This window comes from Alnus glutinosa, chromosome 4 (assembly GCF_958979055.1).
Source record: "Alnus glutinosa chromosome 4, dhAlnGlut1.1, whole genome shotgun sequence".
Taxonomy (NCBI): Eukaryota; Viridiplantae; Streptophyta; class Magnoliopsida; order Fagales; family Betulaceae; genus Alnus; species Alnus glutinosa.
The window spans coordinates 34,719,608-34,747,517 of record NC_084889.1 but is presented as its reverse complement, the minus strand read 5'-3'; the positions used below and the strand labels follow the sequence as shown (position 1 = coordinate 34,747,517).

Genomic DNA, 27,910 nt, shown 5'->3' with positions numbered 1-27,910 from the left:
TCAAGTATTGAGAATGTTGGTAGAACTAAAATTAACTTTTGCAGGATTACCATGTTTTTTCCTATCTTCATTTTTCTGAAACTTTGCTTTTGACAGGCTGAGTATGAGCTTTCAAGAGGAGGTAGTAGTGCGAGAAACAAACTGAACATGGAGACCGAGTATGCTTTCTTGTTTTTTTTGAAATGATGATAGAGTTTACCTGAGTACTTGAACTGGGTAGAGTTTATTTTCAGAAATGTCTTTGAACCATTTAAGTGAGGATTGAGAGGAAACTGCCAGCTGGTTCCACCTGGTAGATTTCTCTGTTAAAATGCGAAACAAGCTCTTTATGAAGGGATTTTTCCATAATCAGATGGTACAATTTAAGCAACGTATAATTATGAATTAGTCTAGGGAAAAGGTTGGGATTTATTTATTTTTGTTCTATTATCTACTACTTTTATTTCTGGGTTCCATCTGATGCCGGGATCATCACTTTAGGTTGTTCTATGTATGTATACATTACAGGTGCACTAGTTGTCCTTCACCTGATTGATTCAAGCCTTTGCATTCTTTGGCATATGAAATTTTCTTACTGGTTTATACTTGTCTTATATCTCTTTAACTTTTTTATACTGTGGCAGGATCAATCTGGAAGGACATCGACCCAGAGTGAGGCGATATGCACATGAGTTGAAAAAGCTTGTTAGAATTGGGCAAGGTGATGTTGCATGTGCATGGCTTGATTTATTTATGCTTGTAAAATAGCATGTTTTTCATATTGAAGAAAGTCATTGCTGCTCTCTCATTTGGAACAAAGGAAGCATTTGAATTTGAGGGCTGAGAAAATATTTTGAACTTATATTATGCAAGATATTGTACTTATAAAAGAAAAAAACCATTTGCAAGTTGGTGTAATATGCTATCAGAGTTTCTAATCAAATCTTCACAGTATATTATTTTATGCCATCAACAATATCTTTGGTGTGAAATGAAGGCGCACATTTTTCTTTTATGCTTGCTTATTGTGATTGTTATCCAGTTCCATTGTAATATACTGCTACTGTTTCTACTTGCTTGCTTATGGAGAGGATGATAGGTTAGTTTGAAACTTCTCCAAAAGGGGTTTATTTGAAGTGAAGTCCTATTATGAAGTTTTAAATAGGAAAGATGGTCCATCATTTCTGTGGAAGAGTATCTGGCGTGTTAAGGTTCTGGCAAGGGTGGCTTTCTTTGTATGGACAACAGCTTTAGGTAAAATTTTGACGCATGACAATTTGCGAAAGAGGAATGTCGTGGTGATTTAGTAGTGCTGTGTGTAAAAAGAGTGGGGAGTCAATTGAACATTTGTTACTTCATTGCGAAGTTGCTCGCAATGTACGGAGTTACATTCTTACTTTATTTGGGGTTGAGTGGGTTATGTCATGAATGATGCTGGAGTTGTTGACTAGTTGGGGCGCGTCGTTTGGGTACGTTCCAGCTAAGGAAGTTGGGCGGTTAGTTCCGTTGTGTTTAATATGGTGTATTTGGCGGGAGTGGAATGCGTGGTACTTTGAAGATATAGAGACATCGATGGTGGAGCTAAGGAAGCGTTTGCTTAACATGTTATATATTTAGATAGCGTTTCATCATAGCTTGAATGTTTTTACTTATGCAGACTTTTTAAATTTATTTTCTGTTCATTCCTATTAGGGCACTCTTGTATGCTTCTTGTGTATTAAGGTTGCGCCCCTCTGCGCTTTATTAATGAATTGACATTACTTATCAAAAATATATATATATTGCTTCTGTTTCAAAGTGGATTATTCTATCATACCACTGTTTTATATAATTATTTTAGTCAATAAATGATTTTTCCTAACACATGTTACAGGTCCAGAGAAGCTTTTGCGCCAATCTTCGGACTTGGGTTCTAGTGTTAGGCCAGATCGGTACAGTGAAGGGGATGGTGGAGATGCAATTGAGGCGCATGAGTGGAAATGCGTGCGAACAATTAATGGTAATTTCTCTCAGCCTAATAGACCATCACTAGGCAATGTTTCTATCTTTATTCTCCTCTCTAAAGCTGTTGCCTGTTCATTCCTGGTGGCTGCTCTCTTAAGATTTCACTTTTGTGTTCAAATATAACCATTCATTATGTTGCTTAGTATAATACTGATGGTTAGCAATATCTTTCACTAGCCTTCTTGTGGCCCGTTGACTTTGTCAATGAATGACAACACCAGAGGTCCACAGTTCAATTACTGCTGTAGATTGTGAAGCTCACTCAAATGTGTCTTAGCCGTCATTGAGATCAGAGTCTCGTGATCTTCTAGTGATTGTGATTACTTAAAAAAAAGTTCTAGTGATTGTGATCAGAGTGTTGATTGGGTATTAAAGACTCAATTTTTTATTGATGAAATTTGGGTAAAATTTATTACGTCTTTAGTTAGATTTGGTAAAAATATCTTTTTATGCTCTTTTTGGTAAAAATCTGCACTTCTAAAAAAAAATGTAGTAACAGAGAAAACAACGCAGAAGTTTAAATCGTACGTTGAAAGAGATAGGGTTAAGGCTTGGATGGGTATTTAATCACACACACACACACACACACACACAATGTTAAATTAGTGTTGAAACAAAAGGAAGAAATTATGTATAGGCTAATGACCTGGGGAAAGAGAGTCTTTACCTAAGAATATTGGATAATGATCAAATTTGTACTCATGGATAAGGACCTTCTCTATATGGGTTGGTTAGTGGGTCAGTTAGAACAAGTGATGAAACGTATTCTAAAGTATACCTATATACCTAGATACTTCATTCTGTAAATAATTATTCTCAATGGTTGAAAAGTCATTTAGGGTTTTTTAATATTCCTTCTACATACTTGTTTTTTATTTTTTATTTCAGGTGTCAGAATCTTTGAGGATGTTGCTGATTCCCAGGTATCTACAATTATATCAAATTTTTTTTTTCCTATTTTTTCTTTTGGATAAGAATTATCACATCAGTTATCAGAATTGCTACTTTAACTCTTATTGCGGTTCTGTTAGTTCTGCTGGGAAATACATCCTGGAAAGTGCTCCGAATATCTAGATTGTTATTTTATTGTGAAGCCTGGGGAAAATATGTTACGTGTTTCCTTTCCTTTCAGGGGATTATAACTTTCTTTACCAAAAATTGAATTCCATTACAGGAACAATATCACCTGGAAGATTCTCAGTTCAGACAACTGATGCTTGTGGCATTTGTTTTCAGACAAACAAAAAGTTCTATGCTTTTATTTTTTAATTTTAAAAACTTATTGGAATAGAAAAAGTGTAAAATAATTATGATATATGGACAAAACATATGACCGGATACACAAGGGAACAATCTTCTTTGATTGACGTGAGGGAGATGTTTTCCTGTGTCAGGAATTAGTATTGATGCACCACATCCTTCTGCTAGATCTTACTTTATTTTTCTCTTTTGATAAGTCACTTCTTTTGGCTGCTTCTGCATCTAAGGTGCCTATGAGAATGAGAAGCGTATGATATACGTGTGATTTAAATCTAATTTTTGACAGGGACGGTCATTATTATTTAAATTTTAATGGATTTTGATTACTTATAAAAAAATTATTATTTAAATGCAAATAGCTTAGGCATTTCATTAACTTTAGGGGAAACTTCGCAAAGCTCCCCTGAACTTTCATGCGTTTTGAAATTAGATTACCCCCTTAAAGTTCAAAAACTCTCAATTTCAACCATCGAATCTCTAATTTGATGCAATGTCTCATTTCCATTAAGATTTTATGTTAAATCCTAACAAATGCCTTGAAAAGAATGATGACTAAATTTACTTAAAAAAAAAAAAAAATTATGAAAATACCCCCACTAGATTTTTTTTCTCAATTTGAAATTTTATGAAAGTTCCAGGGGCATAAAGGTCATTTCACCCATTTTGCCGTATGATTTAACTCCAAACCCTAATGTGCCCCGGGGCGGGGGGGGGCATTGCATCAAATTATAAGTTTGATGATTGAAATTGAGAGTTTTTGAACTTTTAAGAGGGTTAGTTCAAATTGAGTGGAAGTTAAGTGAGTTTTGTGAAGTTTCATCTTAACTTTAAATTATTATTGATTCTCACTATCCCCATGCATGCTCATCTTCAGTGTATCTGCTACTCTACTTTTAAGCCTCTGCTGGCATCAACTATGATAGAACCTGAATTAACCTCCCAATTTTGTAAATCGCTATAATATTTGATGATAAGTAGATTGAGATTTATAATACACAACAGCACCTTAATTGTCTTTACACATCAAAAGTCCTGCTTGCCTTAGAGACCCTGTTGCGTATAAAAACCAAAATAAAATAATTCTTTGATGTATAGATGTGTCTCAATTATTCTCTTATACATGGAACAATGTAGTTGCTGTCACATTATGTGGAAATCAAGCTTGATGAATAGATAAAAATAATTTCAATGAGTTAATTTTTAATCTAGTTTTTGTTTTATTCTCCATGTACGTGAGCTGTATCCCCTTTTCTTTTATAATTGAGGTCCATGGACAACTTAGCGTAGAAAGTGTTTCTTGAATTATCCCAATCTCTTCTCCCCTTTCAAGTTTGGAACTTGGAAGTATCTCATACTTAATAATACATAACTTTTATATTTTCTAGAAAGTTAATAATTTTGGAGACAACCTGGGTAAATTTTCCTGGATTGGTGAACGCATCAATAAGTACACTGTTATTTGAATATCTCAAATTTAATATCTGATCTGCGTATTGAGTAGAAATTATAGTTCCGTGCAATTTGTGTTTGCGTAATTTTTTCCAAATAGCTTTCGTTCTCTTTATGATTCTGGTTGAAACCAGTTTTGGAACTGATATTTCTTTGCTGATGTTTCTTTCTTTGGAACTGAAGTAATTAATTTTTTTGTTAACCAGATATATTGCCCCAAGTATTACATTAATTATTTTTTGCTCTATGTAGAGTGGTAAAGGAGTTATTGTGAAGTCGGTTGGTGTTGTTGATGCAACTGCAGATACCGTTTTTGAAGTGATTTTAAACGTTGACCGACATCAGAGATATGAGTAAGCTGCTTATATTTTGTTCTAGAGTGACAGTTAAATTGTATTTAACTTCAATGTCTTATATAATTATCTTCACAGGTGGGATACGTTGACAGGTGACTTGGAGCTGATAGATTCTTATGATGGTCACTTTGATGTTGTCTATGGGACATATGATCCAAAATATCTTACTAGGTAATGTTGTTAGATATATCTATCTGTTATGTGCTTTGAATTACACGGTTTTACTTAGATTTTCATGAAATCAATACATGCATCTGTGAGAACTGTCGGACCTTTGATGGGATGGTCTGGAAGTTTCAGGTATATTGGGACTACAATGGAATACATGAATATTAATTTAGTAAAATTCAGGAATAGAAATGATGTCCTGATGAAAGTTTAGGACCAAGACATACCTCAAAGTGACTTCTCAAACTGGTTATTCTTGAGGAAAATGAGATTCATAATTTTGCTCATGGATTAAGGTAGGATGGATGAAGTGGAGCTGGGCATCTAAAAAATGTTGTGTGGTTGAAGAATACATCTTACCAAGCTGAAATAATTTATTTATTTATTTATTTTTTTCAAAACTGCTAATAAGCACATACAATTTTGCTTACGAAATGTGCTTTTCAAGTAAGCACCAACTCCTGTGATGTGTATTCCCCTCCTTCCTTGCCACGAATGTACGCTACTAGGAGACTAAGCAAGTTGCCTTGCTTGCATTCTAGAACTGACAGCCTCCTGCCTGAGATTTGAAAATCGCTGTCAATACCTTGGTGTTGGTCCAGGACAGATAAGGCTAGTGAGTGTTCTATGGAACTAGATGTGTTGGTAGTAAGGAAATAACACAAGAAGAAAAAATGGATATTTGAATGATAGTGACACCAATTGAGGGCTAGATGAAGCAAATTCTTTTAAAATTATTGGCAATGTAATGAAGACATGAATCGAACTGATATAGGGGAGTAACATAACTTAAGAAGGTGCCAACAGGGCAAGAAAGTGCAGAATGGCACAAAAGGACCTAATGGAGGATATTGCTCTAGATGGAGCATAATGGCATGAAAGGATTAATGTAGCCTGCCCTGTGTGGCAGGGTCAAGAAAAAATGATTTGAGATGTGGAATTTCTGAAGTAAGCAGAAATATGTTTTTATCATAGCATATTCAATGATTATCCTTCCTCATTCTTTTACAATATCAAAATGGAGGTACATGTTAGGCTGATTTTCTTAATCTGAGGAAACCACTTATCAAAAAGAAAACAAAAAAATCCTAAAGGAAAAAATATAGTATCATTAATGATTTTGCAAGCCAAATTAATATCTACATAGACCAATGGTTACCACTTAAACCAAATACTGTTTTTAATTGTCTGCATATGAGGTTTCAAAGTTGAAGTGAAAAATAACCCTTCTATCGCTTCTATATCCTATCATTCTTGGGTCAATGTCTGAGCAATAATTAGAAATTAAAACCCATGGTTGTTTTCCTTCAAAAAAAAAAAAAAAAACCAAGGTTGTTTATTAATTTTTTTATTACTTATTATTTTATTGGTAGCTACGCATTCATAAAAAAAGAATATTATTGGTAGCTATGGGCCTTTTGTTTTTCCTAGTTTCAGTTGAACTGGTTAACTCATGACCTGAGAACTGAAAGAAGGAGAAAGAATCTTGATGATTTTCTAATCTTTAAGCCCACATCTGCCTTCAACACAATCAGCTGGCCTGCTAGGTCCGCTGTTCTACCTTCATTGCCCATCACCTTACTGTCAGTGCACTTTGCATGCCACGGTTTCCTTATTATGTAATTCTTAGTCATCAACATCCAAAGCTTACTGTTCTAACAGTTATAATGTATGCATGGTTTTTTTCTTGTCATCTGTAGTGTGACAATTACTGTTTAATGGAACCTGTAATGCATTAATTAATAAATATCAATTGCTTCACTTAATTTCTTTTCAACTTTATTTTGTTTCTTGCTACATGACAATGGCAGGTGGCATTCCAAGAGAGATTTTGTCTTCTCTCGGCAATGGTTTCGCGGACAAGATGGAACATATAGTAAGTAAATAAGGTTCCATATATGCAATAGGGTGATTCCAAAATAGAGGGGTATGGGAGCACATGGTGTTGGAAATATCTGTAATGCTAACTATAAAAATCCAATTGGCCTTGATTCTGTATTATGATTTCATCCTTCACTCTGAGAATGCTTTACTGCTAACATTGTTTTTTCGCAAGAATGGGTGGTAGTATATTGTTTTGAAGAAAAAAGAATGAATGGTAATCAAGTCTTTATTAATTTAGATTTCTGTAAAGCTGAGATGCTTTGGCTCTCTGAATGGGAATGTTTCAGAATTGAAGTCCTTGCTTTTATAGCTAGTTGCCACAAGCCAGTGGTCTCTACTGTTAAATGATCTACATGAAGCATTTAACAGAAAGCTAGTGAAATTTTTTTACTCGAATTGCCTGTGGTGATATGATATTTTTGCTGTATTTTAATACGAGAAACTGCTGTTTGCCTTTGTACTTGTCTGACATATGCTAGGCATTTATTCATGCAGCTATTTTGCAATTTCCAGCTTTACATAAAAAGAAGCCTCCAAGATCTGGTTATTGCCGCACAAAAATCAACAGTAAGAGATTTTGTTTGATTCTTTTAAAGATTTCTGTAAGATCGGCATTGTTTTTAATGATGACATCCCTGCTCCCTTTTCTAGACTCAATATGTGAGTCAAATGCTACTCAATTTTTAGTTTATATTACTGAACAAATAGACAAGTACATGGGTGCATTATATTTTTTGATATACAGATGGCATGCTGCCCCCCGTCCCCCCCTCTCCCCCTTTGATTAGTTACATGCCTGATTTTTTTTTGTTTTGGCCACGACTTTTCAACCTTTGCTTCCAGCTAATGGAAGGATTCAATTAGGCTGTTACTTTTGTAATCATTCATGACATAACCTTGTAGTAGAGACTGCTGCTTTAGAGTTGGGAGTTGATGCATGTTGAGAAAGCTTGGAGATTCATCAAGTATTTCCCATGGGCCATTTTAAGACCTTGTGAGAAAAAAACGAGTTGATGCTCGTTGTGAAGCTCGTTTGCTGTATACACTCTCACACACGCATGCAACACACACAGTTCTGTACAGATATATTGACTGTCTTGATAGCAAGTTTGTTTGCTGAATTTTGATAAAAACTTGCTTTCACTGTTCATGTCTTATTGAGAACTCTTGTCAGGTTTCTTTTTAGTTTCATTTCTTGTTCATTGGTGAATGTTGAGTATCAAATATTTAATAGAAAACCTCAATTACACAGATAAACCTTCATTAACTCTTCTTCTTCTTCTTCTTCTTTTTTTTTTTTTTTTTTTTTTTTTTTTTTTTTTTGCATTGTAGCATCTACCTGGGAGATTAGACGTTTGAACACACCCGTTGGTTCAAATGCTCCAAAATGTCTTGTAACTCAAATGTTAGAGATACATTCTTCACGATGGTTTAGATGGAAGAAAAACCACTGCTCAAAGTTTGAAAAGAGTGTTCCTTACGCACTACTGTGCCAAGTGGCAGGTTTGCTTATCTCTTATTTCTTGTTATTATCTAATTTACAGTCTGGTTTAGAGTTAAGAGAGGTTCCTGAGACCATTATGCATATATGGTCCCATACAGTCAGGTCTATGATCAGTTTTAGAAAGCTTTGACCTATCAAAGATATAAATACATAGTGGAGATTCTTCACTAAGTCTCAGAACTTCCTAAGCTTAGCTCAAACTAAAGTTTCAATTTTTTTACTCAACGTTTGTGAACATGGACTTTGATCTTCTATACAGTATACTAGCAACAACCAACACCCCAATGATGTGGTAGGCAATGTTTTTAGAGCTTTTGGAAGCAAAACAACAGGGGTAACAGAACTGCTAAATGTGATAAATTCAATGGCAGGATCTTTCCTGAGCAGAACAGCTATACTTCTAACATGGGTTTACACATTATTTGTGTTGCATAGCTTTTGCAAACTGTTTTGCCTTTGACTAAGCTTTAGCACAAGATGCTGAAGGGCGTCCTGCCGCATCAGTTGAATGATTTGAGAACAGATCATATTGTCACCGGGAAGAACTCCCAAAACAATGAAAAAAAAAATGTAAATCACTCAAACCTTTGCATTGCTGATCTAAGCAGGAATATTCTTTGTGCTGATGTCAGCAAGTGCAAGTGATAATGTCAGCTATTGTTGGATCACTTATTTCAAAAACTGGATCCATTTTTCTACTTAAAAAGTGTGATTCAGTTTACTTCTATGGCATGTATTAAAATGTGGTATTAATGACATTTTTGTAGAATAGGGTGTAACGGGAGGTATATATAATGGGTTTTTGGTTTTTGAGGGTTTGTTTTGGGTTCTTTTTTCTTTTTGTGGGCTGCTCCTTGTTGGTTTTGAGTTTAAGGGCTTAGGTCCTTGTGCGTTTGATTGTGTTTCTTTTTATGGGCTGGTTTGGTTGTTCTTGTATATACTCCCTGTGTCTTTAGGGGTGCCTTGCACTTTTTTAATAAAACATTTCTTACTTATCAAAAAAAAAAAAAAAAAAGGGTTAAGAGGTGTTGCATCTATGAAATTTTGTTGAACCCATAGATTGTTGGAACTTCCATAGGTTATTGGACATGGCTGGTATCAGCAGGTAACAGCTGTTATTGGCCATTATGTCGCAGATATTGGCTGTTACAGGTGTTATAACTGTATCACCCATCAATATCAGGCAATATTAGTATTGGCCATCCATTAACCTGATAAAATTGTAACAGGCAATATTTAATTTTATGCTTCTAGGGTTAAAAGCCTGGAATAGGAGAGAAAATGAGGTTTATTAAAGAGACTTTGGTTCAGGCAAAAGGGAGAAAAAGAAAAGAGAGAACTGCCTAACTTGAATATATATATATATATATATTTTTTTTGTGGGGGGCAATGTCTCTGTCCCTTATTTCAGTTACCTTTTAAATTGTCGATATATTAGCATGGATTAAATTTCTTTTCAGAGGTATGGTCATGATGTTAATTTTAAGTATCTTTCAATGTTAAGCAATACTGAGAACAACATAGTTCAACAATGATGGTAATCCTATGAAAATCTATTGCACAAATCATTGATGAAATGTTTACTGCATTGGTAGTGATGCTTTAATGGTTAATGGGTGGTCAGGTCTAAAGGAATATATCGGAGCAAACCCAGGTCTCAAATTGGAATCTGTGACCACAGTCATCCATTCAAAAATCTCTGATGTTTCCTTGTCCAATGGTGAATATGAGGATTCAGAAGTGCAGGATGAGTTTTATGATGCAATTGCTGCTGACTCCTCATCATCCTCAGAAGATGAAGGAAGTGACAATGATGAAGAACCTGACAAGAAGGTTTTCTCTTTTCTACCTCTTTTACGTTAGAATAGAGTACTTTTGGGGTCTGATTGAATGCAACGTGTCCATACATGGAAACTATCAATTGTAAGTTTCCAGAATTTTATATCAGTCCCTCAAACTTGTCAGGAAATGAAAGTGAAGCTGAAGAATGTTTCATGGGCCATCGCACGCTTAGCTTTGAAGCGAACATCAGGTCTGCGATATGAAATGTTGTAATTGAAAAGACATATCAACTAGTTATGCTACTCTATATTAGTGTCGTCAACAGTCATATATGCAAGATATCTATTTTACAATTGTTTTTTTATCATTCTCACATGAAATTCAATTGCCAATTAGGTTCTTAGTTCAAAAGATGTTTGCTACTCCAGAATGCTAAAGTTTAATTTTAACAGGTAATCCTAGATGTGGCTGGCCAACCAAACACGTACCTTATTTTTCCTATGCTACCTCTTTCCGTTATAAAAAGAGGAGATTAGTGTTTCTAGTTTATCTAAAAGAGATTATAATTATATGCCAATATTTGGATATGATTCTTCTTGTTTGTTTGTCATATTTGAGAATTTCTATTTTACATCGTAAAGTATTCGAAGATCCTTTGAGGAAACATGCTTCAGGAATTGATGTTAGTAATGAAGAAAAACTTGTGTATTCTTTAGTAACATATAGCATAAAAACCGAATCTGTAATTTGCATTCTTTTTCCCCATCCACTGCAAAGTACACTGTACCAAAATATTTGGTCGTTCTCAATGCAGCTCGAGATGCAAATAAAGAACTAGACCCTACTGTAACTCCTATGATTATTGATCCAACCCAGTTTCATGGTTCATTGCACAAAGGAAAGGATGACACAGACACAAACTGTTGGACTTCTCCAAGTGGTACGGGATTTATGATCAGAGGAAAGACTTACCTAAAAGATAACACGAAGGTAGGTTTTGCTTTCCTTTTGAGTTATTTGTACATGTTGCAGTGACCTTATTAGTCCATTTGTGTTATTGTGTTCTGTATTTTGTTATGGCACATTAAGAGAAAAACAGCAATTGCATTGATGTATCTCTTCTCTCCTCATGAAGCTGCTTACCTAACCTCTATCCATTGAAAGTTGTTCTATCATTAAAACTTCATGGCTAGTTTATCCATGAATTAAGACCATTTGGCTACATCATGGACTGATTTGCATCAGACAGTTCCCATGGTTGACCTTTGAACTTATACCATCAACTAAAGTTTACAGATTTTACGTGATGTGCCATGAAACTTCTATCTCATTAGTCACGCTCTTGACCTACTAGAACTCATGTTTAACTTTAAAGGTCTGCATTAGTTTGTTCTTTTTCTCTTGTCCATTGTCATTCACAGACTGTTTTGGATTCCATATGATATTAGTAATATGAGGGCATGATACATGTGTATGTGTCTCCTCTGTTGATTAGTTTTAGTGATTTTCTTTTTCGTTTTACCTTTTCTAGTTAGGTTGTTCCTTTTGTATACTTCATGTGTACTTAGGGGTGCCTCACACTTTCAACGAGATTTGTTTTATTACTTATCAAAAAAAGTAATATAAGGGCATGATCTGGAGATGTGAAGAATATGATGTATAAGTGGTTACGGTTAGCGGTTATTGCCTCTAACTGCAACCGCAACCGCAGTTGCCTTAGGCAGTTATCAGATTTTTTTGTAACCACAACAATTAGAGGTTTTAAAATAACTGCCGGTTAGCGTTTATTGAAATTCATAACCGCACCGCATAACTACTTTTTAATTTTACTTGAGTTTGAGCTATTTTTAAAAAAAAATTTAACTAATTTTTTATACCAAATATGATTCTCGACTAAAAGAAATAAAGAATAAGATGGTTTAATTTTTTTTGTTGGAATTATTAAACTGATGAGGGAGGCGTGACTTGCACATGCCAGCACTACCTCTTAAAATTCCTTCACTTGCTTCCCCATTTATAGTTGTTCTTGTGAGATTGTATAATTTGTTTTCGGTGTGAGATTGAGAGGTCTTGCCATGTTGGGCTAGATTTTTAAATGCTTTTGAGAGAGAAGTGTTACAAGTTGCTTTTGTTTACAAGCATTGACATTTTGCCGTACATTTAGAAGCTGTGCATGGGGCTTTAAATTGAATTAAAACAGAGGGTTAAGATTTTAAAAATTCAATGTGTGAGTTATCATAAGAAATTAATATATCCTGATCTCATTTTTCCTCCAACATCAGGTCTTACATATATCAACAAATGTCTTACCAGCAAAATAAAATCCCCCAATATTCTGCTGGAAATGATATAATTTATTTTTCTGTATTCACAAGCCGTCAATACTCATTGTTAAGTATCAAAGACAGTAGCTTGGTCACTGCAACCAAATATATAAGGGAAAAGATGGAGTTGGAATCTTATAAATTATATTTAATAAATAAAATATATATTATATATAATAAATAAAATATATATTATATATAAGAGTAGGCAGTTAACGGTTATTAACCGCCTTCGCCTACTCTTAGGCAGTTAGTGGTTTTTTCCAACCGCCCACCAAAGCGGTTATGCGGTTAGCGGTTATTTGGTAGTTACCCATAGTGAAGAAGATAAGTGCATATGAAGTGTGGATATTTGACCAAAGCATATAAGCTAGTTGTGCAATTGTCCTGGAACAATATCAGATATATTTTTTTTTGTCCAGGGACTGGCTAATTTAGAGTTGAGTCCGACTTTAATATTTCAATATCTGCAGCACAGAGTAGCATTGTCCTTAGATTAATCTGGTATTCGTTCTTCAAAAATATAAAAGGTTCAAGGTGCTAATATGTTGGGTGGGATCTAAAACATAATCATGCATCTTGTGAATGTTGTACTTTCCTTTATTCTTAATTAACATAAGAACATATACATACTCAGAGAAATGCACAGCTATGATATTTTATAGTCACCAGAAGTGTGACGTACTCTTACTTACATTCTAGCTATTGTGTAACTTCTAAAATTTGGTTATCCTTTTTTTTTTTTAAAAAAAAAAAATTATTATTTGTTTTAATTTCAAATTTTTGAACATCCTGTTTGGATCAGTGGTTTTTTTTTTTTTTTTTTTTAATACAATTTACTGTCACTGTTTTTATGGCTCATAAATTCTAAACATCTTATTGTAATTGTTTCTTTGTCAACAGAAATAAATATTGTGGTAAAGAATGATATAGTTTACTCCTTTGAGAGCATACAAAAGCAGTTTACTTTAATTTTGCCAAAAATGATGTTTGACCCATTTCTATGTTCTTGCTGAAAACCTATATGAATGAGTTCTGTAAATTTACCAATAATTGAAACTATACTCTTTTCAGGTAATGGGAGGAGACCCGCTTCTCAAGCTCATTGCCGTTGATTGGTTCAAAGTCAATCAAACCATAGATAGGATTGCACTGCATCCTAGGTGTCTTGTTCAGGTAGAAATACGGTGTTCATAATTAGTTGCCTTTTCATAGTATATGATATAACCATACTTTGTATTTACTTTTTCTTTTTAGCACCATAACTATGTTTGCAGTTAGTTCCAATTTGATAGCAATAACTACAATGTTTCTTCACATTTTGTAATATGTTTATGTTATGCTCCTAGTCTTCATGGTGTGCTTGTGGACAGTGATCACTAAAAGTTAATAGTATCCTCTTTAAGACTACATGTATTATTTTTAAGCATTGAAACTTTAAATGATGAAACGTTTCAGTGTTTCATGTTGTACTATGTAACTAAAACTAGTTATTCTTTTGCTTTGCATTTTTGTCCATTTAAGAATTATTTTCCTTACCTGTGGCTATTTTTCAGACAGCACATAGCTATTTTTGGTTAAAATTTGGTGCAATTGGCCAAAAATGTTTCTTACTTCCCAAAAGCTCTGTTGAAACTTTATTTGGGTAGCATAGTCTAAATTCATGTCTCCCCATTTCAATGTACTAGTGGCTTATAACTAAAAGAAGAGTTTCGAGTTTACCTACATATTTTTTGTCTCTCTTCCCTATTCCAGTGGGAGTGGCTAATCGGTTGGAAAAACTTCAGAGAGATTTTCTTTGGGGTGTTATTGGAGATGAATTTAAATTTCATTTAGTTAATTGGCATATGATTTGTTCTCCGAAGGTTTATGGGGGATTAGGAGTGAGGAATATGATTCGATTTAATAGAGCTTTGATGAGTAAATGGCTATGAAAGTTTGCTTTGGAAAGGGATGCTCTTTGGAGAAAGGTGGTGATTATCAAATATGGAAGTATGAGGGGTGGGTGGTGCTTTAAGGAGGTTGGGGGTTTGTTTGGCGTAGGAGTATGAAAATGTATTAGAAGGGGATGAGATGCTTTTGCAGCTCATGTGAGATATGAGGTCGGGGGTGGTTCAAAAGTCTTGTTTTGGCATGATGTGTGGTGTGGGGAGTTAACTTTGAAGACTCTTTTTCCAGAGTTGTTTCTTATTGCATGGGACAAGGATGCTTGGGTGGCGGAGAATATGCAGAGACATAATGGCACAATTTTGTGGAATGTTTTATGTATTCGACCCGTGCATGATTGGAAGGTGGAAGAGGTTAGTAGTTTTTTTGAGTTGTTGTATTCTCTTAAAGTTAGGTAGGAAGGAGAGGATAAAATTTGTTGGATTCCAGCACGTAGAAAATCCTTTGAATTAAAGTCTTACCATAAGGTTTTATCTAGTCCTATACAGTCTCCGTTTCCGTGGAAAAGTATTTGGAAAGTTAAGGTTCCTTCGAGAGTGACTTTCTTTGTGTGGACAGCGACTTCAGGGAAAATCCTAACTTTGGACAATTTATGAAAGATGAACATTATTATGATGGAGTGGTGCTACATGTGTAAGACTTTTGGAGAGTCCATTGATCATTTGTTCCTGCATTGTATGGTTACTACAGAATTGTGGAGTACGATTCTGCAGTTGTTTGGTGTGGTGTGGTGTGGGTAATGTTGTGTTTGATGAAAGATATGTTGGGGAGTTGGAGGGGGCAAAAGGGCAATCGGATGTTGATACCGATTTGGCGACTGGCTCCTTTGTGTTTGATGTAATGTGTATGGAGGAAATTGAATGCACATAGTTTTGAAGATTGTGAGACTGATTTGATTAACTTGTAAAAGTTGGTGATACAAACTTTGTTTATGTGGAGAGTGAAATTACAGTCTATGTCTGAGTGTTCTTATTCTGACATGTATACTTCCTGTGTACTTTGGGTTACGCTCCTCTGCGCTTTTTGAAATATACTTTACTTATATATAAAAAAAAAGGGTTAAATACTCCGTTGGTACTTGAGTTTTAAGCGTTTTTAAATTTAGTACTTAAGTTTTCATTTGTATCATAGGTGGTACTTGAGATGGGGGTAAAAACTCATTTGGTACCTCTGTTAGATTTTTTGTCTAAATTTTAACGGCTCACCACGTGTCAACCGCTGAGGGGTGACAGGGAAAAAAAAAAGAGATGGGTTTTGGCCCTTGGGGGTGGCCGAACCACACACGTGGCCCTATGGGGTGGTTTGGCCACCCCAATAGGCAAACCCTCAATTTTTTTTTTTTATGGGTGGCCCTAGGGAGTGGTTCGGCCACCCCTAGACCGGCCCATGGGGGGTGGTTTGCCCACGTGGGTGGTTCAGCCACCCCCTTGGCCAAAATGGGGGTGGCCGGCCACCCCCTTGGTGGCTAAGGGGGGTGGCTGAGCCACCCCGTTTTTTTTTTTTTTTTTTTTTTCAATATTATTATTTTTTAAAGGTTTTTTTTTTAATAGTGCCACGTGTCAACCTCAACAGTTGACATGTGGCGAGCCATTAAAATTTGGACGGAAAATCTAATAGAGATACTAAATGAGTTTTTATCCCTAATTCAGATACCATCTATGATATAAATGAAAACTCAGGTACTAAATTTTAAAACACTTAAAACTCAGGTACCAATGGAGTATTTAACAAAAAAAAACTAAAAGAAGAGGCAATGCCAAGACCCCGCATTATTTGAACCTATGAGATTCACTCTCCTGTAAGTGGTTATGCAAATATAGAATGTAGGAAGATAACAAAGACCACCTCTTGAAAGTTTCAGTAGCTTGTTTATATATCCCAATAGATGTGGGCAGGTCCAGGGCAGTGGACGTGAAATTCATATCTGACTTGGTGCCATAAATATCTTATGCTTGTCAGAATATTCTCATATTTTGTTTTGTTTAATTTTTCCAATTTTTTATCTAATTGAAGATAGAAGATGTTTCTTTCAGACTTGTGAAAGCATAAGTTTTGGTATATTTTAGCTTCTTATTCTTAGTTCTTAACCTGAAAACTCTTTTCTGTGTCTTGCTTCTTCTCTTCTCTATTCCAGTCAGAAGTTGGAAAAAAACTTCCATTCATCCTTGTCATTAATCTCCAGGTATGTGTATAAATGCCTTCCAGACTCATTTTTTCCTTTCACATATAATACCAATGCAACACTAAGAACTTAGGATCTTTGCATACTCTTTTCAGTTCTATGAAGGAGTATATATTGATTGTAGCTATTTTTTCATAATTTTCACGCTAGAATACTCGTTCTACAAAATATGTTTTGAGCTTCTAGGATGCTTGATGAACTTATTTGAAGGATGTCCTGAGTTTTTTTTGAGTGTTGTTATGGCGCAAAAATGGTTTAGCAATGCAACGGTAGACTTGGTGGAAAATGGAACTGATTTTGCAATAGCAGAATGATGGACGTGAACATGTTATTCAGTTACTGATATTTGCTCATTTAGGTTTTGAAGACAAAAAAGGTATACAGTTAGGTTAGGCTTTCTCTTAGCTTGTCTTCCTCTCAATATTTTGCTTAGAATGGCATCTAGAGATCTACATAATGTAGTGTCTTATGATCTTCTGTGGTGCTACAAGTGTCAGTTCGGCCTTTCAAGTAGGAGAATATATCTTGATTACTCTGTTCCAGGTTCCTGCCAAACCAAACTATTGTTTGGTCCTTTACTATGCCGCAGACAGACCTGTAAAACAAAGTTCTTTGCTGGCTAAATTTGCGGATGGAAGTGACATGTTTCGGGATGCAAGATTTAAACTAATTCCTAGTATTGTTGAGGTATGAAATGCTCGAAGTATAAAGATTCTGCAAAATTTTAGTGGCTTATGTCAGTTTTTCCCTTGATGGCATTGAGCAGCTGATGTTTTTAAGGGGTACAGGGGTATTGGATGGTCAAGCGTGCAGTTGGAACCAAAGCTTGCTTATTGGGGAAAGCTGTAACCTGCAAATACTTAAGACAAGACAACTTTCTGGAGGTAAAACTACCCAAGTATTCTTCTTGTCTTGTCTGTGTTAGGCATGCTGATGATCACTGCATATATTTATAAAAAAAATAATTTAAAGAGTGGATGTTAAGTACTATGAAACCATGGTAATATTTAGTATTGCAAAACTACTTATCAAAAAAAATATTTAGTATTGCAAAACTGAGTGAAAGAACAGGTTGAGTGCTATTGTACATGTTTCTCTAATGACTTTCTTCTCTCTTTCCACTAAATTACATTCTCCCTCCATGCTTTGTGTGTGCGCGCGCGTGCGTGTGTTATTGTTTGATGCTATCAAAAGTGCATATTCTATACTAGTATTAGCTCTAGAGTTTAGATCCTGTTATTTTTAAATTATGTTCCGAAAAATCCTAATGAATTACAAGATGTTCCTCCATACGTCTCACTTGCCAGTTAAGATATTCTATTTTGAATACATATTCTCAGCATATTTTGAAAATAATTGGGTACTTGGGTTATGGATCTGATCTTTTTGTTTAGGTTTTATATTGGGTTGTGAATCCCAAGATCTGGCGTGACTATGTTTGGATTATCCTTTTGCGAATTTTTCCCACTTTTTCCCCTTTCTAGCAGTCTATAACAAGTTTAACCTCTTCCAAGTTTTATTCTGTGAAATAACTTGCCACACACATGAAGACACCTTTTAGTGATTTATCAATAACATCATAAATAGGATGAGCAATGTGTGCCACATGAAAAGTTTATTTCAAATTTATTGGTTGGAATGCAAGCTTCAAAACTCTTTGTGCTTGTTCTGAATGTAAAAATGACTGCCCAAATTCCTATTATGCAGATTGATGTGGATATTGGATCATCCTCTGTAGCTAGGAGCGTGATTGGCCTTGTTCTTGGATATGTCACAAGCATAGTTGTTGACCTTGCAATTTTGATAGAGGTTTGTCCCTTTCTGCTATTATATTTGCAAAATAAGTATTCTTCTGCTCCTTTTTTTTGGCTTGCTTTTGAGATTGTGAATGGGTCTTGAACTTTTAATTGTTGTTCACCTTGAATGTCAGTAGAGGTTTCACCTTTGTGATTCTAATATATTACGGAACATTATTTCTTTTTTTGTTATACACCGTGTTCTCTGCTGGTACAAACTTGAGATTATGAATGTTCTTGTGCCTTTAATATATGTACTGCTTTTGTAATTCAGGTGACTGATTGAAACTAAATTCAGTAATCATTCTTCCCAATCTTGTGTTCAATCGGTCATCAATTCAGCTGTCATAAATGACCCAATTAATTGTCTAGTACTGCATCACATTATAATGTTGGCAATGACATCTAGGTGCATCATGTTTAGATTTTCTATATTTAATAACGGAGTGAGGGTGAGGTCGTGAATTCAAGACCCACTAAGTGCATGCGTAGGTTACCAATTAAAAAAAAGAAAAAAAAGAAAAAAGAAAAGAAGAATGGAGCCCTTTATCAGTTGACACAGTGAATTGATACACCAAAGCTAGATTTTTATTTTTCATATTTGACCATGCATGTCATACACAATTGGATATTGACATTTGTTTGTTTCCAGGCAAAGGAAGAGGCAGAGTTGCCCGAGTACATTCTTGGTACTGTTCGACTAAATCGTTTGAGGCCCGACTCAGCTACACACTCTGGAATTTGAGGTTTTCATATGCCAACATTCTTTAATTATCTTGGTCGTCATGGTTGATACTCTTTAAGTTAATTGGGGTCATGTTTCCAATGTTTTACAGTCTATATACAATATACATTCACAGAAGAGATTTGACATTTAAAGTCAAGTGATATATGAAAAGAAAGAAAGAAAGAAAGCATCCATTTGTCCAGCTTTTCAGCTTACATCTTTTCTTTTCTTTTTGTAAATTCTCTTGGTTGTAATTGAAATGGATTTTACTGAAAGATCAGCTTGAGAGTTCATTAAGAACTTACAGAAGAAAACCACAAGGCTTCCAAGGAAAGCACAAGGAGAAATATTTGTAGTCTGTATAGACCCTAAAAAATTGAGGTTTTTATTTTATTTTATTTTATTCATAAAATCTGCAGCCTAGCTTTAAAATGTTGCATCTTTGGTGTCCTTCACTTAATATCCTAGACGCCAAATTACTTACATATTAGAAAATGACTTGCATGCTAGAAAATGGCCAAGTAGGAGAACAGTTAACCTCTTTTTTGACCTTTTCACCCTTAGGAGCCAAGTCGGGGTTGACAACTTGGCCCTTTTGACATATTGATGTAGGACAAACAATTGTCACGAAAACACAGAGAAATTAGGGTAAAGAGAGGAAAAAGAAGCTTAAGAAAAGAGAGAAAGAAGTTAGAAAGAGAGAAGTCAGGGAAGAGGAAGGAGAAGAAGAGAGACAGGCGGAAGAAGCTAGGGGAAAGAAAGAGAATATAATCAATTTCTCACAATTTTATTTTATTTTATTAAAGTCGGTCTCTATTAGAGTACAAAAGACACTTAAATAGATTAATGACTAAACCTTAAGACAACACCCATTCATTGACTTACCTAATATAATTTAGGGCAATGCCTATTTATTGAATTGCTTAAAATTATTTAGGACAATCACCTATTTATTGAATTGTCAAAAACAACACCTTCACTCTTAAAACATAAAACTAAATATTAATAACCCAATTTATAATTAAGATCTAAATTAAAATTAAAATAAAATTTGTATCTTGCCTGCATCACATATTCAGTCATTAATTTTTTTATTGAATGTTAGCTAATAGTTCTTGGACCATAGAGATGACTGTCTTAATATACATGTAGTTTAATAAATATTCTGACATGCATGCGCTTGGTGATACCTCATTTTATTGACCCATATTATACATATATTGTTTGTAAATACCCCACTAATTTATTTGTTCAATCTAACGTATTATTTGGGAGTGAGGATTCGGCTTGGGTCCAGTTTCAGTCAGAACTAAACCTGTTAAGATTTGGATACGTGTCCCATAACAAGACACACAAGGACACATGTCGCGATCCCAACCCAAGCCAAACCTGATTGGGTAATAATGGCATGGAGTTTAAGATTGCATCAACATTTCCTGTGTTGCCACCATGGTGTTGTCACTTTGTTGTTTTGGTCATTGAAGCAAACAAAAACAGTAATCCGAACGGATTTTTGAAGAAGAGGAAAGAAACAAAGAGAGCCCTTCCTTTTCTCCAATCAATTTACCAACTCCACCTGCAATGCATGATTGATGTTTTTGTTTGTAGAATGTATGTCCATTTTGCTTCATTAGTTTCTGCACCACCAAATATACTGACTAGATGTTTCACCCCTCTTATTATATGCCCTGAGAAGGTCCAAATTTGCCTTCATTTTATCCCCAGCAACTCCTTCTTCAAGGTTAGCAGAGGTCTTTTTTGATTGTAAAGGGGGTGCCCCCTTGTATAAAAAAGTTTTTTTTTAAAAAATTAATGGATAATTGCACTTTTGGTCATTGGGGTTGGCCTAAATTACAAATCATTTTCCGTAGTATAATAAATTTATGGAGGGTTCTTGTGGTAAACTATAATTACGAATATCTTTTTGAATCCGTTTTCCGTCCATCAAACTAACAGATTCCGTTAGTTTGCCATCTCATACCTAATAGGAAATGGACACATGTCCATTACAATAAAAAAGATAAATATATTATAAATTATTATAAATGAAATTTAAAAATTATTATTTTTAAAATAAAATAAAATAATAATAATGAAGAGGTAGCTGTCAGTTGGACAGCCACCCCTTCGAGGGTGGCCGGGGGTTGCGTGCAGCCACTCCTAGGTGTTGGGAGTGGCCTTCGGGCCTCCCCTAGTTGCCCGACTATAAAGATAGATAAGAAAACAATATGAAAAAAAAAGTCAGAATCTTGAGGTGAAAAGAAAGAAAAACATCACCTTTATCCTTTAATTTTCTAAAAATTGAAAAACTAAGAATATAAGAAACTCCACTCAATTGAGGTCCAGACAATTCCCTGGCTGGGATACAATTTTCAGCTTTTGGCGAACAAAAACAACAAAAAGAAAAAGAACAAATACAGTTTGAATTTAGTCACTCCTTTATTTTCTTCCATTTTTCAGGGAACCAAACACAAAATATCCCCCAAAATAGCCAAAAACCCGAAATGCTTCCACCAAAAACCAAAACAGAACAAAACAAAACCCAGAAAGCCATACAACACAGAGACACCAAACCCGACCGGTAGAGAGCAGAGTAATAATGAGCAATAGCCTAAGCGGCATGATTCTGAGCACAAGTACCTTCTCCAGGAAATTCTAGAGAATGGGAAGGTTGTTGTCCTAGAAAATGTACGACACGAACACATTCGCGAGCTCCACGAAGGGCAAGGCCACTCCCGCCGAGCTCAAACTCGAAGACAACTGCAATGCCCAAAGTAGAGCCGAGGATCGTTGCCCTCTCACTGGGCCACCTGGGTTAGCTCTCTCACACTGTGCCAAATTGAACCAGTTAGAGAACCAGATGCTCAACCTGTCAACGGTGACGTCTTTGAAGGAAAAACAATCCGTCTCGTCGATGAGCAGAGGAAGGAGGTAGACAAATTACCTCTTGGTGAATTGAACCCGCGATCTCTCTCTCTCTCTTCTCCCCCCCCGCCCCCAGTATTTGGTATGATTTTTTATTTTTTATTTTTTTATTTTTTTTTTTAAATCTCTCACTTATAAATCTTTAATTACTTTTGAAATAATGAACCAAAACTTTAAAAAGTGTCAATTTAGTATTGCATTTTAATTAGTACTTTGGTTGAAAAAGACATGCCTAATTTTCACTTTGCCAAATAAAATTTCAGTACTACTACATTAATAAATTTCACACTTACTTTTTACTTTATCACACTATTTCATGTCGTTATTATTATCTTAATCTGAGCATAACCTATTCTAAAACAAAGTCATAATATAAATTGATTATTGATGTCATTGGCACACATATATAGAAAAACAATAAAACAAATGTCTTTTATTTATCTTTTTGTTTTTATTTCCATTCATGATTTTTTTTAATAGATTTATTTATTTATTTATTTATTTTTTGGGGTAAAGTCTTAGCTAGTGTTAGGTAAAGACTAACTTTGGGGTGAAAGTTTCTTGGATGATAAAATTCGATCTTGCTGGGCCCTTATAAGGTCATAATATATATAAGGGGTAATTACATTTCTCCCATTCTCCCCCAATGGACTAACAGTCATTGTCAATATGCCACCATGAACTGACATCTCGACTAGAAGAGAACATACAACTATCATTTTTGTACCTTTACCCTCCTTTCGTCAGTCAAATTCATGAAAAGATTCAAATATCCTAAATCAAGTTTCAAATTTACATATAATACCCTAAAATTAAACAAATAAACAAATAAATAAATAAATTTTATTTTTTATTATCATTATTTTATTTTTTATAAAATTACTGTTTGAGGAAATTTCTGTTTTTAAACAAAATTTAACGTTTAAAAAATTGAATATTTCGTCCAATTTAATGATATTCCCTAACAGAAGGGAGAGTAAAGGTATAAAAATGGTAGTTGCATGCTCTTTTTTGGTTGATATATCAGTTCGTGGTGGCATGTTGACAATGACCAATAGTTTATGGGAGAAAATGTAATTATCCCTATATATAAATTTTTTTTTTTTTTTCCCAAGGTTTCTAAAATCCTTGGAGTTGCCATGGACCCCCCCAAGGTCTGCTGTAGATCCGCCATTGCTAGCAATTTTGTTACTTAGATTGTTAATAATTCTGACAACAAATATAGGAGAAACTCTATGAAGCCCACCTACCCAAGCACATGGGCAAATAGCTTAAAAATTGTTTTGGTATGTAAGCCCCATATTAACTCTCTTATATTTATTATTCGAATTATTAGCAATATATACATCAAAATTGGTAGGAATGTATTTCGGTTACGTTCGTGAGGCCCCAAACTCATTTGTGCTACTTTTCTAACCCCCATGTGATGCATAAAAACCCCTCGAGACCACCCAATTTTCCAAGCATCGATCTCCGACATCATCATAGGAGAAGTGTAGGGAAAAAAAAAAGATAAATTGTGTGTCCTTGCTAATGGCACCGTATGATGAGGAAATAAAGCCGGAAACGTCGCTGCTTAACACGATCGTAATGGGGGCCTCTTCCATAGTAATTGCAGCATTTGTCATTGGCATGGTTCAATTATATAATAAACATTATGATAAACATTATGATGTAGGACTCTCCCAAACAACGATAGCTAGACCTCCATACGAGTAGCTATCTCCAAAAGGAAGCAATCCTGATTGTCAAGCCATAGCCGAGAAGCAATCTCCGAGAGCTTCAAATTCAAGGGTTCAATCGATAAGCGATCGCCGAGTGCAAGCAATCCCGATAGGCAATCGAGACTAAGAAGGAAATACGTGATTGCCAAGCTAGGGATTTTATTTGCAAAAGATTTTATTTGACTATGATTTTATTTCCAATTATCCGTATTAGGTTTAGGTTTACTTCTACTACTATGGGTAGGTTTACTTTTCCTACAAGTATTGTTTTAGTATAAATATCGAAGATGATAGCTTATAAAGAAAACAACCATTGAATTATTATCAAATCTGAGAATTTTTTCAAACACTTTGTGGAGCTTATTGTTCTTTAAGCCTTAGGGCTTGTTTATCTTTTTGGTTAGAAGACACAGACACTTCTAATTGTTGTTACCAAGTTTTCCGCTACGTCACTTTGGCCAAATTAACACAAACAGACACTTCTAATTGTTGTTTTTACCCTTTTCTTACCATTTGGTTTTATTTTTTGCACTATAATTTTCGTTTTGAGTCTATTGATGTGGGGCCCAACCCTTTTTCGGTGTTTTGATTTCATGCAACACTCTTCCAATTCACTTATAATAATAATAATAATAATAAAAATAAAAACGAACACAATGACCAGCTTTGTAAAGAAAAAAAGAAAAAAGGAACTTGTAAAATATGTGAGCTGATTTGAAAGCTTGTATCTTGAACTCCAATGATTATCAAGAGTAATACATTAAGGAAAGACCAAAGTTATAAAGGTTTAATTCTATTTCATATCATTATCATTCTGACCATCATCACTCACTATTTGCATCCCTCGTGGTTTCTCATTTTGTAATCAGCAACAGCCTTGTCGAAAGTGCTTCTCACATGCTGGCACATCATCATCATCAGATCCTGGCATGTATCTTTCAATACCTCTTGTGCTGGAGCACCTGTAAATTTCCATCACAAGACCCAAAAATATTTCCAAATTCACATCAGCTGCATAGCCACCCTACATAAGTCGCCTTAAATGCATAGCCAGCTTAAGACTGAACTCTTGACAAGAATATATTGGAAAGAATCTCATCACAAATAACAACAAATATTTTACTCTCATCATTTTCTTCAGTATGTAAATCCAAGAGAATTTACAAAGGAAAAAAACATGAGAACACCTACAAAGCTCCGACTCCACAATATCATGATTTTGGATATTATAGGTTTACAAGCTATTTACCAAAATAGGAGTATAAAGTCTTTGGAGCACACTAGAGGATGAGTGCATTAAAAGTACATACTTGGGCTTTCTGATAATATCTACTATGATAAGAGACTAACATATATATACCCCGCAGAACAATTTCTTTTCAATGCATAGACAAATATCTAACTTTAATACCCCTGCTGAATTATTCAAAAGTGGGAGCAACTAGTTAAAACAGGTTATTGCAATAGTAAAAGAAATCAGTAGCAGGGATCAAAACCGCTATATTGAACACCAGGGATAGGCTCGGGGGTCGTAGAATAAAGAGAATGATTGTGGTTTCAGCTTTCAAGGGAAGGGATGGATTGAGAAAAGGCAGCTTTCCGGAAGGTGGTGCTTGAGGACAGAGAAGAGAGGGGCTGCCAACGATGGAGACAGAGATAGTGGCTTTCTGGCTTTTGAGATCAGATCCGCTTTCTGGTCAGGGGAGGAGAGGTGGTTGATTGACAGACTATCTCTGTCCCATATCGACACCTGAATAGCTGTGATTAGTTTTTGTTGTGGCCGAGATATTAAGAAAAATATTTTCCGGACAAAACTCATTTAAGATAAACCAAAATGTTGCAAGAGACGAGTGTGTCAGATCTTACCTGTCGTCTGGACTCTAATATTAACTCGATTCTCTGAAGGATGAGGAATGCTATACCCACAGAAAAAAACTCTTGGACTGCAATAGGACATTAAAATTAATAAAATCGATCAATTGATAGTGAATGTAAATAAAGCAGAGACGTTAAACAAAATTAGAACATAATATATATATTATGGAAGAATCAGAGAGCACTGACTCTTGGTTCAAGGTGAATCTAAGGGCGTTTGCAAGCGTGTGATCCTCATCAACCAAAGTAAACGTTGATTTACTGTTGTCTAAGTTAGACCCAAGCTCCATCTTCTCCAATAACTCTCTGCAAACCACTATAAACCCGAAACGACATGAAAAAGAAAATTATAAAAAACAATCACAATCCAATGAGTCTAAAAACAACCTCTGCAATTGATTTTTACAAAAATATAGTTGTAAATCTATTCATTTCTTTATCTGAATGTCATGACTTCCGTGATTCACGCAATAAATGTAGGAGATGTTGAGTTTAGTGAACTAGCTATTATTTAGCTAAATTTGACTAGAAAACGCCACTTCCCAAAAACACCCCATATCAAACTCTCTAAATCTTTCTATCGTCCATTTAAATATTATTCTTTATTCTTAATTTTCATTCACCTCAACACAAGTTTCTTTTTCAATTCAATCTTAGTTTTCTCCAATGAGATTGAAATGTGAAATTGTGGGCTCAAGAACATGAGGTGTATGTATGTAATTTACAGCAAAAATGACTAAATATAAAGATTGTTCAAATTTCTCAAACTCAACCAAACAGTCCTTGGGATATTAACACAACATGGAGCACAACACAAATCCAATCCCAAATTGCACTTGTAACTTTGTCTATCCATATTCAACTCGAGTTCAGCCAAACCCAACAATATTACACAAATACAGAAGAACAACAAAATAAGTATATTATTTCCACTATAAAATTAGTAAATCTTTTGATATACAGTTTCAGCAAGGCGCACATTTTTGTGAAAAGAAGAGGGTAAAAAAAATTACAGAAGCCATGGCAGGACAATTGGATACACATACTTCTCCATTTCAACTCCATTAATTACTAAACACCACCCACCTCAAAATGAAAAATAAAAAAAAAAAGAAAAAAGAAAAAAGAAAAGAAAAAAGAAAAAAGAAAAGAAAAGAAAAGAAAGAATGCATGTGATCTATGCCATACAAATTAACAAATATCATCTAAAAATTTGTAATGGAGTTTACTGGCTAATTTTCTGCACTTCTGCATGTTCTTTTCACTTGAGAAAGAATTTCCAAATATCTCTATCCGCTGTCTCTTTGACAAAATGCACTCCAAAATATTTGAAACCTACTCAATTCAAAGGGATTATGCTTTTACAAAAATTCAATAGAAAGGTATTTTAAGATGGTATCTACTCGAAAAGAGCCACCGGTTTCAGCTATATAAGCAGATAGACGCACCTCATACAAGTGAGCCAATCGAAGAAGTACTTTTCCATTTTCAAGTTCTGGAAATATTAAGAAATGAAGATATTTATGATCATCTCATTCTTCTTAATATCAACAGGAGCCAACTGTCAAGAAATGGTTCATTAAGGAATTTGCCCATTACCTGGAGGGTTATCACAGCAATGTTGTTTGGTAAAGCATAGGAAGGATCAATCGCTGAGAAAGTAGGTACATGGGAACTTATCCAATTATTTCCGTCCTACAAAATGGAAAACTGATCACCTAAGCATTGTGGCCCTATGGCACCAAGTCAAGTCATGATTTCTCTTTTACCTGCTCTGTGAAGGCCAAGAGAAGTGGAGAATATAACATGTAGCATGTGATAAAAATATAACATGTAGCATTACTCATGTTTTAAACCACCTATATAGTGAACATGACCATCAAAAAAGTTAATGGGTCCACCACGGTCCATGGACCTGACTTCACCCGGTCCAATCTCACCAACCTGTTTTGCTAAAAATAAATATAAAACGCTTTTCCACTGCATAATTTGCCAGACGAAAACTAGAAAAAGAAAAGGGAAAT

The 27,910-nt window shown here is 34.9% G+C and overlaps 2 protein-coding genes across 3 annotated transcripts in view; one reads left to right on the top strand and one right to left on the bottom strand.

Annotated features, from left to right (window-relative positions):
* Nucleotides 1-27,910, top strand: part of LOC133865775 (protein ENHANCED DISEASE RESISTANCE 2-like) — a 36,114-nt gene that overhangs the window by 2,577 nt on the left and 5,627 nt on the right. The window contains exons 5-22 of one of the 2 annotated variants that reach the window (XM_062302245.1): nucleotides 97-158; nucleotides 624-700; nucleotides 1,853-1,978; nucleotides 2,872-2,906; nucleotides 4,945-5,045; nucleotides 5,124-5,219; nucleotides 7,028-7,092; nucleotides 7,596-7,667; nucleotides 8,433-8,603; nucleotides 10,229-10,437; nucleotides 10,570-10,636; nucleotides 11,201-11,376; nucleotides 13,785-13,886; nucleotides 16,792-16,839; nucleotides 17,383-17,526; nucleotides 17,628-17,723; nucleotides 18,547-18,648; nucleotides 19,288-19,801. In XM_062302245.1, coding sequence (XP_062158229.1) covers nucleotides 97-158; nucleotides 624-700; nucleotides 1,853-1,978; nucleotides 2,872-2,906; nucleotides 4,945-5,045; nucleotides 5,124-5,219; nucleotides 7,028-7,092; nucleotides 7,596-7,667; nucleotides 8,433-8,603; nucleotides 10,229-10,437; nucleotides 10,570-10,636; nucleotides 11,201-11,376; nucleotides 13,785-13,886; nucleotides 16,792-16,839; nucleotides 17,383-17,526; nucleotides 17,628-17,723; nucleotides 18,547-18,648; nucleotides 19,288-19,380 — 1,842 coding nt within the window. In that variant the 3' untranslated portion in view covers nucleotides 19,381-19,801. Of the gene's footprint in view, nucleotides 1-96; nucleotides 159-623; nucleotides 701-1,852; nucleotides 1,979-2,871; nucleotides 2,907-4,944; nucleotides 5,046-5,123; nucleotides 5,220-7,027; nucleotides 7,093-7,595; nucleotides 7,668-8,432; nucleotides 8,604-10,228; nucleotides 10,438-10,569; nucleotides 10,637-11,200; nucleotides 11,377-13,784; nucleotides 13,887-16,791; nucleotides 16,840-17,382; nucleotides 17,527-17,627; nucleotides 17,724-18,546; nucleotides 18,649-19,287; nucleotides 19,802-27,910 lie in introns of those variants that run through there. The other variant, XM_062302246.1, reaches the window with a different exon arrangement.
* LOC133865397 (uncharacterized) lies at nucleotides 24,755-27,900 on the bottom strand. Its single transcript, XM_062301798.1, has 6 exons — nucleotides 27,656-27,900; nucleotides 27,486-27,581; nucleotides 27,335-27,381; nucleotides 26,076-26,192; nucleotides 25,878-25,954; nucleotides 24,755-24,973 (listed from the first exon to the last, which is right to left on the bottom strand). The coding sequence occupies exons 1-6, from the start codon at nucleotides 27,731-27,733 to the stop codon at nucleotides 24,843-24,845; spliced, it is 546 nt and encodes a 181-aa protein (XP_062157782.1). The 5' UTR covers nucleotides 27,734-27,900; the 3' UTR covers nucleotides 24,755-24,842.

Bases quoted from the DNA above. Each gene is read 5' to 3' on its own strand.
- LOC133865397 (XM_062301798.1), bottom strand. From the start codon at position 27,733: ATGAGTAATGCTACATGTTATATTTTTATCACATGCTACATGTTATAT. The intron at 27,582-27,655 runs GTAAAAGAGAAA...TCCATTTTGTAG, and splicing joins TCTTGGCCTTCACAGAGCAG to GACGGAAATAATTGGATAAG. The intron at 24,974-25,877 runs GTAAGATCTGAC...GGAAATTTACAG, and splicing joins TATTAGAGTCCAGACGACAG to GTGCTCCAGCACAAGAGGTA.